Source organism: Poecilia reticulata, chromosome 8 (assembly GCF_904066995.2).
Source record: "Poecilia reticulata chromosome 8, P_reticulata-male-v2, whole genome shotgun sequence".
Lineage (NCBI taxonomy): Eukaryota > Metazoa > Chordata > Actinopteri > Cyprinodontiformes > Poeciliidae > Poecilia > Poecilia reticulata.
In genome coordinates, this window is record NC_088837.1 from 763276 (window position 1) to 778119 (window position 14844).

The 14844-nt window shown below is 41.1% G+C and overlaps 1 protein-coding gene across 2 annotated transcripts; it reads left to right on the top strand.

Annotated features, from left to right (window-relative positions):
• The first annotated feature begins 785 nt into the window (after window positions 1-785).
• Window positions 786-13278, top strand: csnk1da (casein kinase 1, delta a). Of its 2 annotated transcripts, none has more exons than XM_008415083.3 (9): window positions 786-1279; window positions 5580-5690; window positions 7353-7501; window positions 7670-7898; window positions 7977-8147; window positions 8241-8389; window positions 9078-9246; window positions 9357-9469; window positions 11026-13278. In XM_008415083.3, the coding sequence occupies exons 1-9, from the start codon at window positions 1204-1206 to the stop codon at window positions 11074-11076; spliced, it is 1218 nt and encodes a 405-aa protein (XP_008413305.1). In that variant the 5' UTR covers window positions 786-1203; the 3' UTR covers window positions 11077-13278. The 2 variants fall into 2 exon arrangements, with proteins under 2 accessions (XP_008413305.1, XP_008413307.1); XM_008415085.3 differs by lacking the exon at window positions 786-1279 and adding an exon at window positions 1683-1827.
• The last annotated feature ends 1566 nt before the right edge of the window (window positions 13279-14844 follow it).

Below are 14844 nucleotides of genomic sequence, written 5' to 3' on the forward strand. Positions count from 1 at the left end.
ATCATGACCTGTTTGTTCTGAAGATCCTGCAGCTTCCACTTCATCTTCCTAACATGATGCCTCCTCACCCTGACTCTCATACTGATAGGAGGAACCACAGAGCTCTGTTAGGTAAAAGCACATCTTCTGAAGTTGGGATATTTTTCAAGAGGAATCACCTCAGATGTTGGACTAGATTTATATCAATGTCATTTGTGAATGTTAACTTCTCATTTTCAACAGTGGAGCTATAAAGGTTTAAAAAGGTTATCATTTTGGAGAAAGTATCATCAACATCAATATTTCCACTAAATAAGAGGCAAAAATCTAAATTGTTTGATGAAGGAAAAACCTCTGAGACTATGAGCCTGACAGCACCAAACAATTTTTTATATTAGACAATGAATTTAATTTCACACAATTATCTTGGTAGAAGCCATTTGTTTGTTAAATACTTAATCAAACATATTTACCGTGTTTGATGTTTGTTGTGATTGATGTATACTCACAAAGAACGAGGTAATTAGTCCAAGTTTGTCGTTTATTAAATGTACAGAAACTACAGCGGCTGTGATGCGCCAAGACAAAGGTAAAACAACCCGAACAGGTGATCAACTCTAAACCACTCGCACATTTTTACTCTCAGTCTCATCCTTTTAAACATATTCAGTCTTGAGCGAAGGTGAAGCAGACCGCTTCAGAATTAGTGAGGCCTGTTACCGATACTAGTATCTGTTAGAGGATCTATAACAACACGCTCTTTGGTCGTGTCCTCCCCCATCATCTAACAAGGAAGTGGCGTCACAGACCCAGCAGATTGCTGAGCAAGGTCCTAACATAGAGCAGTTTAATGCGAGCCAGAGATACCGTGCCAAATAGCTGACAGAATCTTTTCAAAATCCATCTTCATCCGTGGAAATTTAAGGCGTACCAATTTTAAAAACAGCAAGAGCATAAAGTACAGGGATTCATCTTTCCGATAAACGTCATATTGTCGCAATATGATTTATTTAACATTTTAAAACAAGAGGCGAAAGATTGTCGGAGCCGACTACATCCGGAGACAGCATACAGAAGAACAGATTTTGTCGCTTGAACGGATCTCCGGTGTCTGCTGGTTGATTCTATTCTAGTTGTAAACGGGCTTGAACTTCAAAGCTGACCATATTTTGAATATTTTGGAGCTAGCGAGCGCGCTTGCTGGCCGACGACATATTTATTAACATGGAGTTGAGAGTCGGAAACCGATACAGACTGGGCAGAAAGATTGGAAGCGGATCGTTTGGAGACATATACTTGGGTATGTTTTTGTCATTGAAACTTGTCTACTAGTCTGTGTCTGTATTAACAACAAGAGGAAAGTGTGAGGAAGTTGGTCAACTGGCTCCCTTTTTAGAGGTTCAGAAGGAGCTGGTGATAAGCGATCAGCTGTTGTGTTCTCTGTTAGCGTTAGCTGCTAGGCTAGTAGTTTCTGTAGCATTTCCATCTTCTATTTTGAAAATGTGTTTAGTAAGCGATTTATTTCGACTGTGCTTGGCTTAGAAGCTTATTTTCCGTTATAATATCAACCCGGTGTCCAAATGAAGGGTTCAAATTACTAGGAAAACTGTCAGCTGATTTGAATCTAAATGTTTTGTCCTCAGCTAGCTATGTAAAATCTGAAAGTTTTGGTTTGGTTCTTTTGCTTTGATTCACCTGAAACTCGTTTTAGAGCAGAATGATCGTTCAGTCCGAGCCTGTGAAGTGTTCGGGGACGGTTGCCTACATGTGTTTTTTAGTGGGTTTAAGTAGAACGAAAGTTTCCAGCTGGATCAAAAGGCTCAACGGATCTACTGTGGTTTCCTTCCAGTGAGTTTTATATCATATGTTTTACATTGTAAAATTTGTATCAAAAGGATGCTGTTTTACAGATGAGCCCAAAGATTTGTGTTTGATGGGAAGGCCCTCTGAGAACAAGCTGTCACAAACATGCTGTATAAATATAGCTTCATCTCTACTGGGTGAAATGTAGCCATCTTCTGTTAGCTAAGGCTGCTGACCAGCTACTGATTAAATAAGTTTTGTCAGATAAAATGTTGGATCCTTCTGGAAGTCAATGTTTTCATTTCTTCCACTATTTAATCTGGCTTTTAATGATAACATGATCATTGTTGTTTTCAAATGGATTGTGATGAAGGGGATTCAATCTGCACTGAGCTAGATTAAACCTACATTAAATCAGGAAATGCACATCTGTATGGTATTCTGGTTGGATGTAGTATGTCACTAGTTAACATAAACCATGCTGTAGCTCTTCCTTTGGGGCTTATATTGGAGCTTTAATCATAATTATTCACATCTCTGCTTTGAAAACCTCAGCTCTGGCCTCTAACAGTGTGACAGGCCTGGCTGTGAGGTGCTGTGGTTTCTAAATGTGAACCATCACCGAACTGGAACTGGTGGATGAGATGTAGACATAAAGGTGATTCTATGGATGTTTTCCAGTGTAAATGCTCAATTATTCCATCATGGAAGTATCTGAGTATGTTGTTGTTACATTTGTGCCAAAATATGTGCAACTCGTAAGAAAACGTTTTATAGTTTTGAATAGATTTTTTTTGTTTGTCTTTTTTAAATTACATTTGGATCAAAGACAAGAGATTGTGGTCTCCCTTCTCGGACTATATCAAGTGTTTACACTAGACTGTTGCTGTTAATCTTGTTTTTAATTTGATTTTACATTTATGGGACTAGTATTCTTTACCAAAATCTGTAGCATTTTTTGCTCCAGTTGTGGTTTGAAAAGTTTTCTACTAGAATCTTGTGCGCTTGTGTGACCTAACGAGGCTGTGTTGTGAAAGTGAACTCGCCTTGTTCAACTAAAACTCCCAGAGCGATGTTAAATGTCCTCACTTAGCAGCTGTGAATCCAGGAGAGGTCAGATTAATTAACTGGATCTGGCCTTTCTTCCACATGACCTGTTGTACAATCTGATGGCCAGAGCTGCCAGCCGCTTGCATAATCACTTAGTGTTTTTTGCCTTCACTCAGCTGTCCATCCTTTCCATTGAGTGGTTGATGACTAATGTGTTGTAACATTGTAAATGAGTCAGAGCAGTGTGTGGTTCTGTTAAATCGGTTAACCCTCCGCTGTCTGCAGTAGGAACAGGAGCAGTTTTTTGAACATTCGCGCTTCTGTTACGAGAAACAAGATCCTAATAAAAGGCATCCATGGCAGATGCCCCACCGTGATTCACTCATCATGTTTAAACCAAGTTTGTGTCGGTAACAGTGATGAATGTTTCAGAGACCTAAAGGCTTGTTCCTGTCCGGTCATTAGCAGGGTGGGCTCGGGTCACCCTGTTCACTCAGGTCTTCTACTCCTATGTGATTGGTGTTATCCATCATAGAGTATCAGGAGGTTATACATATGTTTTATATTTGTTTGAAAATATTCAGCAAGTGTACATGAGCTGTGTCAGAAGACACTTTTATAAAAAGACCAAAGAAACGTCCCGACCTAATCAGGATCAGACTGAAGTCCAAACCGCTTTGTTTCTTGTACTCATTGACATTAGGGTCACTTACAAGTACAGAAATATATTTGTTCTTTAAACACTAGCTGTGTTGTCTAATAACATTATTATGCAGGTATGAGATCAGCCCTTCTGCCTTTCTGTTTTTTTGTTTCACTGAATATATTTTGATACCAAGATGTCAGCTTTTAAGCAATCTAAATTCATATGCATGTCACTATCATGTTCTTTTAAGCCTACTTTTAAATAACTGAACATTTATTGGAAATAAATTGTATACATAACAGTAATTTAAAGGTTGTCAAATGTGTCAGTGTTTTAGTCCACTATATGTTGAAAAACACAAACAAAATGTCTTTTTTTTTTGTTGTTGTCAAATGAAAACAGAAAAATCTGATTTCATGATTACTGGTAATTGCAGCAGTCCTGAATGACTGAGGGTCAAGAAAAGCCACTAGTGTAGTGTTGTTTACCACCAAACGCTCCTTCTCGCTCATAAATGATGTTTAGTTTCATGTCATGATGGAACAGGATGGACATTGTGATGAGTCTGTAAGCTGGTTATGTTCTGCTGCAGGGTGTTATAAAACGCTACCTGTCTGACAAGAAAACAGAGACTTGTTTAACAGATACTGTTGGTGATATCACATCAGTCAAATGAGAACGCTCCATTCATGTATGCTAACAGGGAGGGGCATATTTACAAGCAAACTTAACACAAAGATTGTTTAAACTGACGGACCAAAAGTTACTTGGAACGGCTCAAACTGCGTGTTGTTGGTGATTCAGTCATCAAACTTATGACACATTTTTGCACGGCCCGTCTGCTGACATGTTGGTGGTTTGGCTGACGTCACACCAGGCGTCATCTCACGGCTGAATGTTTGTTTGTCTTTGTGATTTCTAATAGCAGCGGAGGTGATGCTCTTATACAAGTCACAGTATATTTGCATGTTTCTGCGGCACTTCCTGGTGAGGCCTCATGAAATAATAGTCCACAGAGATGTGTCTGAACATGTTGCACCAGCAGCACGGCAGGAAAACACACCCTGCACACAACGCGAACACTTTGGCATATCAGGAACAGTCCTCCATGAGGGAGGGAGTGCTGCATTCCCCAGAAAGATCTGTTCAGACAAATCCCATTCCAGAGAGAACACACTGTAAAACACCCGCTTGATTCAGATGTTTCTGTTGGAATAGATTCTTTATTTAATGCAACTGGGAGTCAGGTGGGTTGTGTTGAAGAATATCCTTTTTAACTTCTCTGACACCTACGGCCCAATGAGTCTTATGTAAATGGCTTTAAAAACAAACACAGAACACATTAAATCTGAACTTTGGTCATTTATGTAATGCATAAAATCCCATGTGCTGTAATTTCCCTCCATGCTTTGGTTTGCTGAAGTGTCGGTTGCATGTTTAGAGCCCGCTCCTCCATGCTAGCCGCCGTGCGGGGGAGCCTTGGCCCCGCCCTGCTGGGTGCCGGGTGCCAGATGACGTACAGAGAAATCAATGATGTTCCATCAGAGCTGCTGTTAAACTCTTTCTGCTATGAGACGGTGTGTTCACACATGTGAGCGGGAGTAATGGGATTACGTAAGGTGGTGTCTGGTTTCTGTGGGGGGTGGGGGGCATTAGCTGGACTCCATTACCGTGTTTAGGAAGAAAGCAACCTCAGCACTTAAACATGTCAGTTTTGAAGTCATTTCCCAGAATCCCTTCATGTGTGAGCAAAATAGATGAAAATCTATTTATGTCCGTCATAAAATGATGCTGGACGTCCACTAAGGAGTGGTGAATTGGAACTTTGGACTTGCATTTGACAGATTTAGCTAGCATTCTTAATTCTCTCTGTCCATAAACTGAGCAGCTTCACATCAACCAACTTTTAAAGGATTTCTGTATTTGCTCAAATGTTTTCCATACATTAGTAACAGCAGGTTATTACAGAGAAATGGAGGTCTGTAGCTGCTGCTAGCATGCCGGTCTCATTGTTTCTGAGATAAGTAGATAGAGCTCTAGTGTTCAGGCTCTTTGACTGATTCCCTAGCTCCATCCAACTAAACCTTGTCTGTCTGTCTAGGTACTGATATCTCAGTGGGAGAAGAGGTGGCCATCAAGCTGGAATGTGTGAAGACTAAACACCCACAACTCCACATCGAAAGCAAGATCTACAAGATGATGCAAGGCGGAGGTATCACACTCCCAAATCCACCACATACATACTCGTCCATCACCAAACGTATCAATATTGCAGTTGCATAACAGCTCACACTAACTCCGTCATCACTTCCAAAGAAGATATTTGGCTCGTCAAACTTAGTAAACTAGTTTCAGGGAATTAAAGTGACGAGCAGTCGGTCAACCCAGGGATCGAAACGTTTCCATGCCCCCATAGCAAACCTGCAGGCAGTGCTACAAAATATGTAAAGACACATCAGCTTTTACGATGTCTTTTTACTTCTCTATTCAGTAATTCTTAGGTTAGTTCAGCACATTTGTTCTGAGTGTAGTTGGCTGAGTTGCTAAGGTTTCCCGCAGCAGAGTTATTTAAGGTTTCCCGCAGCAGAGTGCCCCACAGCAGGCCTACTGGACGGATCCTTTTCTCTGGTCAGAAACTTGTTCATCCTGCAGTAACTACACTACTCTAACGAGCAAAGCAACTTAGTACATTTGACTGGTAACTAATCAGAAAGATGAAAATTGCAAGTAACATTTCAATAAATTATTTTAACATATTTTACATATTTTCTATTTAAATTCAAAAATACTTTATTAATCCCAAAGGGAAATTAAATGTTGTTGTAATTAATTAATTCTTCAAAGTGTATGATAATATTAAAATAATAACGATTGAAATAATAAAAAAAGATTTTATGATTTTTTTTCTGAATAAAAAATGTATAAGGTTTATTTTTTACATTTTTATTCCTCATCTCTAGCTTTGAGTCCTCCTAGCGCCCCCCAGTGGCCACCCAGGGGTCAGCAACTCCCACTTTGAAAGTCACTCCTAACCAGTTCAGCTCATGTAGAAGATTTGACTGACCCAACTGGTTTTAGTGACTCTTTGTCTTTAGTTGAGCTAAAGATTCTTTAAGTGGTAATTAATAAAAAACATTCTTTTCTACCAAACTGCACCAGATCAGAAGTTATTTTGAAGTTATTTAGTGGGAAAGAAAATCATTTTATAATAATCTAGTTATCAAGTTTTCAGATTAGCCACAACCAATCACAGCCAAGCAATTATTTGAAGAATTCCCAGGATTAATGAAATAAATGAGCACAAATGGTGAGTCTGTATTTTCCATAATATAAATGTGTGTTCTACTCCAACTAAATACTAAAATGATGAATGAGATGTTGTTTATGTAACCTATATTACATTTTAGGAATATTAGGATCATTAAAGAAATAATCCAAGTTAGATTTAATCCAAATGATTCTTAAACTAGGTTCGGAGGAAGTGGCAAATTGTAAAACACAGAGACAACCAGATGGTGCAAAATTGGTGAATTGTGTTAATATTTACAATATATACAGGTTAGTCAACAGTTAATGAATTCCAGAAGGGTTCCTTAATCCAAGGAAGGCAACAGTTCTTGCTGACGGTGAAAGGGAAAAACGAAAAAATAATAATCCAGTTCTATCAGAGTGAAGATTGTTTGGCCGAAATCTCTACTCTACTCTATTCAAACCACAGAAGTAGCTATTAAAACAACTTGTCTTGGTTTTGTTGACCCTTGATACTGAAATCTAAATGAACATACCGACGGATTCCTCAGACTGAACATTTGATACTGTTTAATGGTTCCTTTCTATCACAATACCAGATAATTACCATTCCCTGTACTTTCAGTGGGGATTCCAACCATAAAGTGGTGTGGTGCTGAGGGAGACTATAATGTGATGGTGATGGAGCTGCTGGGGCCCAGTCTGGAGGACCTGTTCAACTTCTGCTCTCGGAAGTTCAGTCTGAAGACCGTCCTCCTGCTTGCTGACCAGATGGTGAGAGAAAGTGCTGTGACCTTTACTTGAGCCTTAGATGTTCTCAGTTATGTAAGTGTGTTGGGTGGAAAGCTGCAGCTGCAAGACTTGAAGGTGTCTTCAGGTGTGTTTGCTGCTGTCTGTCCTGTGGTGTTTAGTTATTAATGTGAATGTCACTTGCCTTTCTAGATCAGCCGGATTGAATACATCCACTCCAAGAACTTCATCCACCGAGACGTGAAGCCGGACAACTTCCTGATGGGGCTGGGCAAGAAGGGCAACCTGGTCTACATCATCGACTTCGGTCTGGCTAAGAAGTACCGCGACGCTCGCACGCACCAGCACATCCCCTACCGCGAGAACAAGAACCTGACCGGCACCGCCCGCTACGCCTCCATAAACACACACCTTGGCATTGGTGAGACATGTGGTGATGGCTGCTGATGTCGCTGCAGTGCGCTACCCCCTGCTGACCCCACCTTGTCTTTGTCTTCAGAACAATCCAGACGGGATGACTTGGAGTCTCTGGGCTACGTCCTGATGTACTTCAACCTGGGCTCTCTTCCCTGGCAAGGCCTCAAAGCTGCCACCAAGAGGCAGAAGTACGAACGCATCAGTGAGAAGAAGATGTCCACTCCCATTGAGGTCTTGTGTAAAGGCTACCCCTGTAAGCTAAGCTGCTAACATGTCTTTCAGGGCTTTTCTTATTGCCATAACTACAGAAGTGCCTGATGTCCTGATCTTTCTCTCTCCACTTTAGCTGAGTTTGCCACATACTTGAACTTTTGCCGCTCTCTGCGCTTTGACGACAAGCCCGACTACTCCTACCTCCGCCAGCTCTTCAGGAACCTCTTCCACAGACAGGGCTTCTCCTACGACTACGTCTTTGATTGGAACATGCTCAAATTTGTAAGTTGTGTTGATACACAGTTGAAATTCAGTCCAAAATAAACGATGAATAGGGTTTCAGTTGTTGTTTTAAAGCGAGGCAGTATGATGTCAAATCAACTTTTTTGACCTTTGTGTCATGTTTTAATATTTCCTCATAAAAAACATAGCTGAAGGGTTGATAGAGGAGCCAGGTTGTGACGACTTCCTGAAGGCAGAGTTTCAGAAAGAGCAAGAGACAGACAATCAATTTTATTGTGGTAAACTTTTAGGTTTTTTACAATATAAAACCTAAAAGTGTTTAACTAGTCATTAACAAATCTGCTCCTGATTGTATTTTAGGTTCCAGGTCTTTACGTCATATTCGATATGTACAAAATTTTTATTACAACTGAAGGTAACATAAATGGCATTATGCACCTGGAAAACATCTAATCTAAACATCTAATTGCCCCTTTAATCAATGTACTTGAATCATTCAGTAATTTATTACGGCTATATCTGCAAGAGTAAAGGAAAGAATTGCATAATAATAATGCAATAATCTGTTCAGTGATCTAATATCCTGCTTTGGTGTAAAGCCGAAGTAACATTAGTTCCTTTCCGGCTCTGCATGTGGGCACCCCATCCAGATTATATGCAGGCCAACTGTTGCTATAGAAACAGCTACACTACCTGGAGGTGACTGTGGGGCTGTGTTGTGTGTCAGGGTGCCAACAGGGCCGTGGAGGACGCTGAGAGGGAGCGCCGGGAGCGCGAGGAGAGGCTGAGGCACAGCAGGAACCCCGGGGCCAGAGGCATGGCTTCTGCTTCAGGCAGAGTCAGGGCAGCTCAGGACGCCGCAGCCCCCTCCCCACTCAACCCTGCTTCACACACAGGTCAGAGCGCCGCCTGTCCATCAGTGAGACACTTTTACAGCCTTTCCAGGCCGAAGGCGGCTTCAGAAGAACTACATGGTGACTGACACTTGGCTCTCTTTGTTGTTTAGGTATGGAGAAGGAGAGGAAGGTGAGCATGCGTCTTCATCGTGGAGCACCTGTCAACATCTCCTCATCAGACCTGACCGGACGTCAGGACACGTCTCGCATGTCCACCTCACAGGTACTTCCCTCAGTAGCCAGAATAAAGAGTTAATATGTCAGAATCAAGTCGGTGAAAAGAAAAGTCGACATGAGAGGAAACACGAGTTCATCTACCACAAAGAGGAAGCAGCGACAGAGAACAGAACATTGTGTCAGAACTTCCCTTTTCTTTTGTCCCACATCATGTTTTTTCTACTTAACCAATCAGAACGACCAGGAAACCACAGCAGTTCAGTAACTGGTGGCATTCTGCTAACTGGGAGCTGTGGGCGTACTGGACTGTTGGTTTGTTCTCCTTTATAGCTTCAGCCTCCACCGTTCTTCTTTAAGCACAGCTGTAACATTCAGTGAGTGAGCAGAGCAGAGCAGAGCAGAGCAGAGCTGTGCTGCCTGGACTGGTGAAGCATCAGGACTTTATACATTAGATTGTATTTTCCCTCAGGTTTGACCAGGATGCTGTTTATATTTATAAAAGCAAACAGATTAAAAGGCCACAATCACTGGAAACCTATTAAAATCTCTTTTAAATAATATAAAATTAAAACCAATCTGATTGTTTCAGACAGTATAGCTGTGCTAAAGAGGAAAATAATATGGAATATGGATATGAAATGCTTTGTGTAGGAACATTAAAGGGACTAAGTTGATACAGCAGGCTTAGTTGGCTCATTCTATTTGTTTCTGTAGTGATGTGAAGCTGCAGATTCAGAAACATTTTGCACATTTCTTTATTAATTTTAACTTGAAATATGAAATAAATCTGAAAGAATAGGTATCAGAAACATTGGCTGCAGCCGATTTTCATTTTTCAGATTTCCATGTTTTACAAAGTGAAAGTATCTAATCATGTGGTTAATGTATTACATTTAAAATCTTTTGGGATTCATCAAATGTATTATGTCAGGACTCTTAAACAACTTTACTTTTTAAAACATATTCTTGTAGTAAAATCTGAGCGTCCATGATTCAATGGAGAATAAGGCAGTCACTTTTTGTAAAATGAAAATTCTTCACATATGAAGTTAAATTTGAAAGTTGAAATGTAATATCCGCTCTGTTTTTGTTGATTCTTTTCAGAACGTGTCTTTCATCTATTCATGTGTGACGAAATGTAGACAAAGCAAACTGTTTGTGGGTTCTAGTTCTGACTGTGTGTGTTCTGCTGGGCTCCATCGGGTCTTTCCCTCTCGACCCAGAACACACTCTTCCTGCTGCTCAGTGTTAACATCATTCTGCAGGGTTTCCCTCCTAGAGTTGCTGTGAAGCATCATATTCCATGTTTTTCGTATGTCCAGTCCCTGAAGCTGCAGTGTAATCTGCTGTCTGTGATTCCACACAGAATGTTCAGTTCTCTCTGACTTCCACTTTCTGCAGGTGTTTATTCCTTAGAGCTACTTTGCAAAACCCCTCTTTATAAATCCCAGCCACTCTTTTGGGTGAAAATGCCCAGTGGATTTTTTTTTACAATATAAAACCTAAAAGTGTTTAACTAGTCATTAACAAATCTGCTCCTGATTGTGTTTTAGGTTCCAGGTCTTTATGAGCTGCTGATGTGTTTAATCTTCCTGTTTCCAGGCTCTGTCCCGGGTTACACCAAGCGGCCTCCAGTCTGCGGCTCCGCGGTGAAACAGCCCTACATCCTCTGAGGACGCCTTGACATGCATCACCTGCAGCACACACACTCTCACACACATGCTCACATAGATTACCAGGACTCTCAAACGACCCAGAACTGCTCACCAATGCACCAGGTTCTGCCTGCGCATCTATTCACTTCTCAGGAGAAGAGATGCACAGTCAGCAGGTTGTGTATGTGTGTGTGAGAGAGGGAGAGAGAGACGGGCAGGTGGAGACCAGTTTGGTTGCCTTAACAACCATCTTGGCAAACTTGAAGCCACAGCAACCCTTCTTCCTCGCTCGTGGAAGATGTGAAAACTCCTCCTCCTCGATGCTGTTGATGAAGCCATTGATTCACTTTTCTCTGGCCTAATGTTTTTTTTTTCTCCCAACTTTTGATTTTACTTGTTTTTAATCTTTTTAGCAGAAAAAAACATCAACACCAGCTGATCAGCATGAAAACGGGGAATGCAGCGTTTGTTCAATGTTAACCTGTTGGATTTACTTTGATTTGGGTCAGATGGAGAGTCGCTCCATCACGGCAGTGTTTGAGCACAGTGCCTAAACTCTGTGTCGTGTAAAATACTTTGAACCCTGCAGTCCACACCTCCTTATTTACTTCTTTTGATGTGAATGAGACGTTTAGATAGAATAAGAATGGGGGGGATGGAGGCTGTTGTACGAGTTGTGTCCATGTCCTCAGGTCTGTTGGAATATGGTAAACATGCAGCACACTTAGTTAGTGTTCAGGTTATGAGTGGCGTGGGAAAAGCTGTGAATGGAAGAGTGAGTCAGGAGCTCAGTCTGTCCACACCCAACTTCTTTCTTTCTAACACTAGTGCATAGTGACGTGGCTTTTGTGTGTATTTGTGTGGTTGTGTCTTAGGGGTTTCCATGCTCACAGGTGGGATAAACTTGTTGATTTCTTTTTATATAAATATATATATGAAAGTAAACATTTTTGTAAGCTTTTACGTCCACAGCATCTTCAGCCTGATCCTTGGACCTCATGTCCCTCTGCTTCCACCCTGAGTCCTTTTTTCATTTCTCCAAAGCACAGCTTGTCCATTTTCTAAATAAACTTCACCATCAGAAGCCGTCTGAAAGGACAGTTTGTCAAGACTTTGGACCCTTGTTTTCACTCTGCTGTAGCTGATCTCATAGAACCTTTAAACAGTGCAATGTGTTGGGGAAAGTATGAGAAATATGAACCAACGAATCTTTTCTCCCTGTTTTCAGGATCTGATGGAGGAACAGTTTTAATTGCTAATGTCCAACTAAATTAATTTGAAGTTCTTGTAAAAAGCAGTTTTAGTCTGTGATGCTACTAACCAACCCGTATTGTAATGTACAATATTTGACTTTGCTGATGAGAAGAGTGTCGAAATGTTTCAGTCGGGTTTAAACCCGACTGGGTAAACTTTGGGATTTTCATGTGGGATAAATAATTTGACAACGCTTCAGTACTTAATAGTTTAGAATCAAACTCTGCAGAGCGTGCGGCGTCAGATGGCTCCACTCTCTTGTTTACATAGAAAATGGACGGGTTTTGCTTCAAGGCCAGCATCCTGGAAGCAGAGGGGGTTTCTAGGAGCTGTGGACTGAGTGCTGCATAGTGGAAGTTGGCTCCAGCCTTCAGGCTCCTCCTGGGGATCTGATCTAAAGTAGGAACTCCTTGATGTGATAGACTGATGAGAAGTATTTGTAGGCCATTTTCTGTAGTCGATGTGGGAATGGGTTGTAGTTGTACCTTGTACATGTTCCTTGGTTCTGTTGTGTATAGGATGCGCCTGTTTACCACGTCCTGGTGAGCTACTGTAGGCTTCTGGACGAGCTGTTGATAGAGGGACTGGGAATGCTTCACTACATTAGGGTTCCTGTGAAGGAACCTTTTCTTTTCTTGGAAAATGTATTTCACTTGTTGACTTGGGAAAAACTAAAGCGATAGAATAACTTGTGTGTCTCACTGATGATGGCTATGATAAATGCAAGAACACGTTTCCATGGAAGGGGTTTTCTGTCGCGTTTCTCATTCTGTCACCAGTCCTAGAAGCTCGTAGGTGTGTTCTGGACTCAGGTCCCACATCTTATACTGTGGATTCATGGGATTTTTTTCCTTTCACTCCCATCTTAACACTTCTGCTCTTCAGTTGTAATGCCACTGTATTTGTGTATTTTAAAATTGTGTAAATAAATTAAAAAGTACTTGTATGTGTGGATGCTTGATTTGATGACCTGCAGTTGGAATTTCTAATTAGAGGATCAAACTTGGTATTGATTAGTTTGATTATAGGATTATGTATTCTCAACATTAATGTTGAGAAATGGGCAAATTAGGAAATTATCCTGCACTAAACTTAGCCTAGCATATGTAGCATCAGACAGTTCATGAGCTGATCTGCACAGAACTTTCATGATGTCCACTGATCACTGTAAACTGTACAGAAATTAGCTTAGCACAGGGGTCCCCAAAGTCAGTCCTGGCGGGCCGGCATCCTGCATGTTTTAGTTCTCTCCCTGGTGGTAGAAACAACCTCAGCTCATCAGTGTTCCTGGTAGGCCTCTAACCAGCCATCATTTGATCCAGGTGCATTAAACCAGGGAAAGAACTAAAACATGCAGGATGCCGGGCCTTGAGGACCGACTTTGGACACCACTGGCTTAGCAGGTGGTAAGCTGCTTTCTGGGAGGATTATTGTTGTTACAAAAAAAAGTTGAAGCTGCTCTTAATGTATGTATCCTATATTTAACCAAAAAATAACTTGAGATTGAAAACCTCTTTCTGAGAGTGACCTGGTGAAAAACAACAAATCCAGATACACAAAACACAACCAATGACATTGTGTAGGAAGTAAACAGATGGACAGTAGGAGACCAGTGTAAAGATGCTCCCATGAGCCCTGTTATGTACCAGCACACAAAACTCATGCAGTCCACGTGTGGTGTTGCTTTTGGTTCTATCAATGATCACATGTCATCTTTAATCCAGCTAATCTGGTAGAAATCTGTGGGTATCCCAACTGGATGGAGAGCCAGGTCCCAGTGCAGAATGTGATGAGGAAGTAGCTCAAAGATTCTCCAAAAAAAAAAAAAACAGCTGGAGACAGAAGAAGACAATCTGATTATCTGCCAGCTCCAAGAAGAGAAAACTGGGCCAGAAATGAACAGAGTGGAAGACTGAAGCTGTAGAGAAGCAACACTGAATGCAGTCTGCTGACACATCCCAACTGTTTACTATCTAAGCTATTAAGTAATTGTGTGTTAAAAAAAAAAAAGAAAGAAAAAACGAACAAAAATCACTTGGCAAAAAATTTGCCGATGTCATTTAGAGTAGTGGTAAGGTAATTTAACCACTGGGTGGCGCTGTTTAACCATCTTTGTTGGTGCAGTGATAGAACTGTTACACAACAGGTCGTAGTGACCTTCCTGGAAGATGTTTAAGAGCAGAACAACTGCAATAGGCCAAACAGCAACAATGAAAATAATAATTCATGGTATGCTGTTTTTTTGTTGTCTCTGCTGACCTTTATTTGAAAGTGGGTTATGTGAAAGAGTAAATACACGCAGCAAAGGTCAAAAGGCCGCGACTCAAACTTGTGATGGCCGTGTAGAGGACTAAGACCTTTGTACCTGGGTCGCGCCACCACAACAATAAATACATATGTTTGAATTTATTGTGCTGTAAGTAGAGATCTATTCTGGTATGAAAGTAGTTTAGCGCTGAGTCTGCTCATGTTTCCTGTAGAAGGATGTGGGAGACAGACTGAACACCAGCAA

Excerpts from the sequence above, each read along its gene's own strand:
- csnk1da (XM_008415083.3), top strand. The coding sequence starts at position 1,204 with ATGGAGTTGAGAGTCGGAAACCGATACAGACTGGGCAGAAAGATTGGA. Across the intron at positions 5,691-7,352 it reads CAAGATGATGCAAGGCGGAG|TGGGGATTCCAACCATAAAG; the intron begins GTATCACACTCC and ends CTGTACTTTCAG. Across the intron at positions 7,899-7,976 it reads AAACACACACCTTGGCATTG|AACAATCCAGACGGGATGAC; the intron begins GTGAGACATGTG and ends CTTTGTCTTCAG.